Source organism: Convolutriloba macropyga, chromosome 6 (genome assembly GCF_964194025.1).
Source record: "Convolutriloba macropyga chromosome 6, txConMacr16.3, whole genome shotgun sequence".
NCBI lineage: Eukaryota > Metazoa > Xenacoelomorpha > Acoela > Convolutidae > Convolutriloba > Convolutriloba macropyga.
The window spans coordinates 29,667,476-29,675,566 of NC_134473.1; the positions used below are offsets into that span (position 1 = coordinate 29,667,476).

At 38.6% G+C, this 8,091-nt stretch overlaps 2 protein-coding genes across 2 annotated transcripts in view; both read left to right on the top strand.

Annotated features, from left to right (window-relative positions):
• Nucleotides 1-2,767: 2,767 nt before the first annotated feature.
• LOC142340921 (uncharacterized) lies at nt 2,768-4,774 on the top strand. The gene has a single exon (XM_075391698.1). The coding sequence runs from the start codon at nt 2,805-2,807 to the stop codon at nt 4,545-4,547; it is 1,743 nt and encodes a 580-aa protein (XP_075247813.1). The 5' UTR covers nt 2,768-2,804; the 3' UTR covers nt 4,548-4,774.
• A 257-nt stretch (nt 4,775-5,031) lies between these two features.
• The window catches only part of LOC142341285 (protein LMBR1L-like), a 43,558-nt gene continuing 40,498 nt past the window's right edge, over nt 5,032-8,091 (top strand). The window contains exons 1-2 of the mRNA XM_075392203.1: nt 5,032-5,243; nt 5,524-5,759. Coding sequence (XP_075248318.1) covers nt 5,049-5,243; nt 5,524-5,759 — 431 coding nt within the window. The 5' untranslated portion in view covers nt 5,032-5,048. The remainder of the gene's footprint in view (nt 5,244-5,523; nt 5,760-8,091) is intronic.

The following is an 8,091-nucleotide window of genomic DNA, read 5'->3' on the forward strand; positions in this document are numbered from 1 at the left end:
CCAGTAGTTAAAACTTGAATGTCAAAGGTTAAGTGACCCATTGCTTGAGACCAAACGACTGCTCGAATACGCTGGGAATCAGCGGGAGTCCTGCAGGAGGCAGGTTGAAATATTGAAGAAAGAGTTGGAACAGGTTACGAATGTAGCCGAAACAAAGACAAAAGAATGTATTGTTCTGGTGGGTGAGCGGGATTGTTTAGCTCGGGAGTTGAAGAAGCTCGAGAGTTTCCGAGAGAAGCTCGTGTTTAGCTCGAGAGTTGCCGAGATAGATAACAGACAACTAAGGAGTAGGGTAATAACATAGCAGACCTCAAAGAAGGTTATCCAGAGAAGGATGGAGGCGATCAACGCGCAGAGCCTGTTTAGTCGACCACCAAACTTTTACGAGCTTCTTTTCCTGCAACAGGGGGCCACAACCAATACTATCCAGAAACAATTCAAAATGTTGACAATGCTTTGTCATCCGGACAAGGGTGGTCGGGAGGACCTTTTCAAAATTATTCTTCAGGCGAAAAAAATTACGGAAGACGAGGAGGCTCGTAATATTTATGACAAGTATGGGATTGAAAAAGCAGAGGAATATAAGAACTCGAAAATGGACGTTTGAAACTCTTGCTTGTGAGTGAGTGGAACATTCAAATTTTCTGAGGGAGGCAGTGTAGTAAACCATAGAATTTAATGTATGACATGCTCATAAAGTACATATTGAACGCACTGTACGAAATTTTCATAATAAATGGGAGAACAAAAAGAGATGGTTACTAAGAGTAAACCAGATTTTAGCAATATAAAAAAAGCATCATAAAAAATGCTGGGAATCATCACGGAATTTTATCTTGACGGGACTTGTCAAAGAATGATTGTTCTTGACGGGATTCGTCAGGCAGGTAAACCTTTTATCTGTCAGTTTAACTAACAGGGACCCGTGCGGTAGAAAATAAATATGAGAAAATCTAAAAAAGATCAAAGAAAATGGGTAAAAAATAACCTAAGGTTAATCAACCATTGATACGACCAAAACCAAAGAACATATTTGAAACTTAACCTCATATAATTGAGCTGCCTTTCTCTAATTGGCTTTACATCTTCTCATCTTTTGAAACTTCTTGTATTTCTTATCAATAATTCTAACTCTATTAAACCGTTTGAATCTTTACAACATCATAATTAAATTAAAGTCTTAGACTTAGAGAATTTTCATCAGCAATCCCGAGGTTTAAAGTGCTTAAAGAAAACACCCAAACCGTAACCGTACACAGTTCACGGATATTGCAACTGGAACCTATTCATTTAATACAGAAGAGAATTCTGAGATTGATTAACTGCATGTCGCCCAGAGAATCAACTGAAGAACTCTTTACCAGTGATCAAATTCCAAATATCTACGAAATTTATATCGATGAACTCATCAAATTCTGTCTAAATGTAGCGAGGAAAGAGGGTAAACTCTCTGAAATATTCGTGGGAAATAACAATGATACCCGGGGTTCGAGTCTCGGTTTTTACCTTGTGCCAAGCATCAGAAACCAAGTCCAGAACAGTTCGTTGACTTTCAGTGGAACTACTCTACTGAATGAACTGATAAGTTGTGGAGACCTCCCTGTGGATTTCAAGCGGTCCGGTGCCAATGAGCACAAAAAAATCCTCCGTAAGATGAAATCAAGAATAAATTATAAAGACGTAATCATAATCTTCACGAGATTGTATCTCTCATAAATTCTCTGAGTCATCCAAGCATAGGTTGATACCTAACGAGGGTCCTCTCTGATGGTTTAAATATAAGTTGTTTCTTGTTTTACAATGCGTCACCATCAAAGAAATTAACTTCTTCCTACTGTCAAAATTTTTACATTAATATAGGAGTTGACTTGCTATCCCCGAATTGACTGGGGTCTTTACCAACCTCCCAAGCTTACTGATCAGATAACCTGTACACCCTCCCTATCCCTAGATAACTTTGAAGTCTGTACGTCACGGGTCCAACAATCGCTGGACAAAAATGGGAACACGATACTTATCCAATGAATCCCTGGCCACTCCCAGATTCCGCGGCACACATCCAGAGGAGTATCAAAGACGGAAAAGCGGAACACCACCGGGTAGCCCAGACATATCGCGGGTACAGTTCCAAACTTGATAAAAAAATGTCTGAAATCCCGCAAAGAAGCTGTGATAATAGCCCAGCTAAGAGCGGGGCACTCCACTCTGCTGGCTGCCTACAGCCATCTGCTGAACACAAACACGGACCCCATTTTTGATCTCTGCAAAGGAGACGACCAGACCTTAGAGGACTGGCTCCTTGATTCTCCCGGAACCCTTGCGCACAGAGGAGATATTCGGCTTTGAAACCAATGGCCTGGACGTCCTGTCAACGGACCTCTGTGGTATGCTTGAGCTAGCGCGGAGAACTCTCGGGTTACCCGCGGCTCAGCGCCTATAACAACAACCCTCCCTCACAATAATGGTAAATACACCATAATGGGGGCTCTAATTTCTTGGAGGGCTATAATGGGAAAAACCCGATTACCCTTTTTGAGGAGCTTTTTTTTCAATTTACTCCTTTGTCTTGTGGGTAAAAAATCAACTAAAATCTGTTGGGTCTTTCCCATTATAGCCCCCCCCCCCCCCCAGCTTAGTGGTCAGATAACCTATAGCCCCCAATCATGATAAATATACCATAATGGGGGGCTATAATTTCATGGGGGGTTATAATGGGAAAGACCCTATCTGTTTTTGTATATGAATATACAGCTCTGATTTCAGATGATGAATTGTTTAAATCAACGTGCTGTCATTTTTGTTTGATGGATGGGGCAGCAGATAAAACTTCATCATGGAGGAAGATGTTCAGAGAATTGCTTCTTTCTGATGACTTCTCATCGGATGCAATATTTGAATGCGGAATCGGATTAGACGTTCGAGGACTTGGTAATGAATTAATTGTATGTTTTGATGATGTCGAGAACTCGCTTATATTCCGAAATGCTCTTCAGCTTTCAATTGATTGTTTATCTAACCAGCTGTTATCAGAAAAGTTTCTGGATTATCTTGAAACAAGAAACCAATTCATTGAATCATGTCTTTCAAAATCAGTACCTTCAGGATCGATTGAAGTTATTACTAATTGCCTCTGGTTTCTAAGTGGACTTACTTTTTTTAAGCCTGCTCTCGTTGCCAGAAACCTGAATCTCTTATTTGAAACCCTTTTGCTGATATCACTGAATGGTGTATTCTTTGATAATTCAAACAAACAGAATATTGGATTTTTGCAATCGTTTTCTAGCTTGCTTCAGAAAATTTATTTTCTGTTTCCGTCGTACTGCCTTAACTCAATGAAGGACATTGTCAAAACTGTTGCAGAAACGAAAGGTGATTTACAGTTGACTTTTCTGCAGTCAGTTTTTGCCAATTTACCGGTTGGTGCTTACGTTTTTTCACATTCTGCGGCTGTCGGTGATGAATTATGTTCGTTCCAGAATCCAGAGGATATATTTAATAGCCAGTTGAAAGATAATAGTCAGCATAGAGGGAGTCAAAATGGTACTGGAGACCAGAAGTTTGTGTGCCCGTTTTGCCAGGTCCGAGATTTGGAAACAAGTGCTCCAGTTACTAGTTTCGAGAGCCTTATAACACCTATGCAGAACGGTGAAAGAATTGACAGCAAATTAAAAGCTGAATTGATGCTTGAGCGGAGCACCAGTCACTTATTAAAGTCCAAATTAAGCTCAAGTCGGAAAAAGATAGAGGAAAGCACAACAAAGCTTAGGAATCTAGAATTGCAAGTTGAAAATTTAAAGGGACGTTTAGAAAAGCAAGAAAATGAAAACAAACGTCTGATGAAAACACTGCAAGACTTAGATAGCAAAAATGGGGATTTGAAACTGAAAATTGACGAAATTTCGGAAGACTTATTTTTGTCCAAGGAGTCCTCAACAGCAAATGAAAAACAGTTAATCAGAATCAAAGAAGAATTGACGAGTGAGAAAAAGAAGAACACCACACTATCAGCGGAGAATGCTCAGATCAAAGCAAAAATATTTGAATATTCAGAAATCAGAAATAAGTTAACAAGGAAAGTTGATGCCCAGGCTTTGATAGAAAATCAATTGCAAACGTTGACTAAAGAGTTGTTCTTCATGAGTGAAGTTCACCATAAATATGAAGAGAAAATAACCAAAATGCAGCTTGAACAAAGAAGTGCAAACGAAGATCAGATAACTATCATTTCGTACCGACGCGAATTGAGTGATCTCAGACAGAGGAATATAAGTTTAGAATCAAAGGTGGGAATATTAGAACAAAAGTTATTGCAGCAGGAAAACGACGCAGCAGTTTACTCGGAATGCAAAACTGAAGAGTCTAAAGCCATGCTAGAGCAGATCAAGATTTTCGAAACAACGCTGCAAGAGTATCAACAAGAGATTACACGGCTGCGACTACTGCTTGAAGATAAAAATGTGGAGTTGAGAACTAAAACGTTAGACATGGAAGCTTGCAGATTGAGAGATGTGCGTAATACTCGTGAGAAGTGTGTAGGAACACAATGAAGAACTTCGGAATATTTTTTATCCTACTTGGGGAAGGGCGTGCATCATCTTTAGATACACTTGGAATAAAACAAAAAAGTTATTTCGATTGGACAATGCTTTAGGTTTTGGCGGCATTTGAGATGAACTCAGTGGATGACATTCCCATATTCCGGATAATTTTATCATTAACATGTCCATACGCATTTTCAATTACTATTTTGAATTAAAATATATTTTCAAATAAACTTTTTCTGTAAATATATATACATTGAAAGGAATTATGCACAAAATTGTTCATTTGGAATGAGGTAAAAAATGATCCCTTAGACGAATATTTTCTTAAGTTGTTGAAGTTGCAGAACTTTAAAAAGAATCAAAACGAATTGCACCGATGACTTTCCATATAAAGGCAGCTATATCTCAGAGAACTATGATAAATGGCATGGAGAAAAATTCGACTGAATTGGGGTCAAAGGTATGCTATATGAGCTATTTCAGAGATCGACTATGTTTTGACCGATGGCCAGTTCGGAGTATGACTTCGGAGGAGCACATCCAAAATCAACCGTAATTCCTCCAGAATCTCCTGTAGGAGGCATTGATGTGGAGGCGGAAGAGGAACTGTTTCATAATACTATCAGAGCCATACTTGTGTCTTGTCTATTCTTTCTTGGTTTCTATGCTATTGCCCATCATCTCATCTCACATTTCAAGGTTTGCAGTGTTGACATTTTTTAGCTCAATATTTTGAGTTTTGCGTGCTGGTTGACTTAGGTATCAGGAACTCAAGGGAATTTTTTTGTTTTGCTTTGTTTCTATTCAGAAGAGGTTTCATTCACGTGACAAATTGGATTCGAATTACATGAGTGCGCAACTTTTGACGTCTGTTAAACTTTTCCAGTAAATTCTGTTCAATAATTGTATCCAAATAATAACAGGGTGATTGCGTTGACGCTAAAATTATCACTAATCTTGAATTCTTACGTTGTTCTAGCGTGAACCCGAAAGTGAGGACTACTACCTTCTCGACTGCGAGACCACAGTGTCATCAGTGTATCTCAGCAATCACAACAGTAATGACCAGCAGTTGCAGTCCCAGCTGGGAAACTCTTCTTTCTTTCTCCTTGTTTACAAGATCCCTTACTATCTGTGCACCTTCTCTCTCGCATGTTCAATTGCAGCTGTCTGTCTTCTGCCATTCTCCATACTCTCAAACGAAGTTCTGACAAGGTACATGATATTTTTTTTTGCAAAACTTCAGTTTTTGGTACCGCTGATTATAAGTTTTTTTGGGGGAAACACATCCTAAACAGAAATAAGTGAAACTTTTAATCATTCAATTTTTGCTGGCTGGTCTTAATTCTTTTAAACTACATACTTTGTAAATGAAATTCAAACAATAGAGGATTATTTGGACCAAACATTGTAAACCAAATGATATCAGACATTCTTGAATAATAAAAGTGGTGCGCAAACTCTTCATAGTCAAGACCAGGTGCGCAAAATCTGCATAGTCATCTCAATGAATGCGGGAGATTAATTGATATCAAACGAAGTTTGTAGCAATTAGATTAGTCCTGTGCTCTTTTTTATGCGATTTTACTCTTGACTGATTTTTCGCCTGGTCCTTTTAACTTCTCGTCTTTAAAAACGGCTGAGCTGCTCTCTTAGAGCCTTGCACCTTACTAGTGTCTAGTACGCGATTCACCAAAACTTACTGGAGAAGATAACTTCATTTTGTTAAGGGCGGTTCTTTGGTTTAACACAGAATTTTTAAAATCTATTTCGGCGTCCAAAAGAACAATTAGCAAAGCTAAAGGGCTTAAATAGCACAAAACTACTGACTTAAGAGTGCAACTTTGAACATCTTGCGTTTGTTTGAAATCGATGAATAATGACGAGACTGCTTTTAGAGCAATAATTTTGTTCGAAAAAGAGCACTCGACAAGTCTGGACTACTTTTATGTTTCACTTTGATTTGAATCAAAAAAATTTAAAAAACTGTCCTGTTCTAGAAGACAGAAGAACCGGTACTTTTCAAATGAAAAGATGAAAGCTAAATTTTAAAACCTACTTTCTGAGCTGGTATAAATTAGCAAATCAAAACGAAATTTAGCCGCGTATTTAACAGAAATTTAGCCGCGTGTTTAACGAAATTTAGCCGCGTGTTTAACAGAACTGTGTTCCCAATTAGGGATCACCTCATAGTGTTAACACCCGGGATCTTATTTCCTAATGAGTCACAATTTGAGGCTTCGACAACAAGGGCGAGAGTTTTCAAATTTAATATAACGCGAAAACGATTAAAATAATGTTTTAAATACACTTCAAACTGGCAATAGCCCTGAAAAAATGAATATAAGTTTCCTTCCTGTAAATCTCAATCGAGTTCTGCACCTTTCAAGCTTTCAAGCTCTCATACTTCTATTTTGGATATTTTTGCGCGGATGAGGCATTCAAAAGTTTAACTTAAGCCCCGAAGCATCTTTTTGCAAGTTAACCGAAAGTTTCCAAATTCCGGGGTGGGATCCGCTGAACGTGACTTGTATCCCATAATACCAGCGCTCAACAGCATTAGTTTTTCTCGCAATTCCCTCGATGGTTACGTCTCTTTGATTCCAGAATTGTGGGTAAATAAGAGGACGGTTCAATAGTGGACACTTGATATAATTTGATTGGAATTATAAACAAAGCTCGTCTTTTTTCTCAATAACGAAGCTATAAATGCTGTTGAGCCGTAACATTAGTTATTTCCTCGACAATCAATTCAAAAGATTTTTCTCTTTCCTCATTTTCTTCGAAAGCTAGAGCAGGGATCATTTTGAATGCCAGGATCTTTTCATGATTTTCTGACACAACTTTTTCTGTAGTCCAAGTTCTCCAATTTTCCTAACAAAGTTTTGGGTTAGATGGAAATAGCAGCCCGATAATATTGAAGCTGGATGGTGTTTTTGGAAGGCGTTAATTGGGGCAATTAATTTCAAAATCGAACAGAACCTTATCGGGTTTACAATCTGGGGCGAAGGTTTCTAAGGCATCAAATAATCGGCTGTACGTTTTTTCCGTTTTGGTTCGGAAGGAGGGCATACAAACAAGCAGGAGCAATACCTAGAATATGCACATGAAGAGTGTAAATTTGATAGAAGTTTTTGTGCGATAATTTAAAGGTTCCTTCCGCGAGCCAAAACTTTGAACCTTCGAGAATCGATGGCATATACAGATCACCAAGGATCAAAATGCGCTCGTGGTCATCTTTGCCGCTGTCGTATTGCAAAAACTCTTGAAACGTATCTGGTATATCAAAATGGCGGTCCGACGGTTCATGAATTGACTCTGTTTGCATATTCTTTCTTAAACGCTGCGATGTTTGTATTAATTTTGGTTTTGACGGCAACGCATACTGGGTCGAGAGAACGTCAGTTATTGGTAAAATTGCAGAAGCTACGGCTGCTGCGGGAATAAAGTTTTCTTTCAGGGCTTTGATCTCTTTTATAACTTTTCCCGTGGCCTGCTTTCCAATAGAAGCAGTATGATTGTGCTCACCGTTTACGTGAATAAGTTG

What these genes read in the sequence shown, in the direction of transcription:
- LOC142340921 (XM_075391698.1), top strand. Translation starts at nt 2,805, where the DNA reads ATGGATGGGGCAGCAGATAAAACTTCATCATGGAGGAAGATGTTCAGA.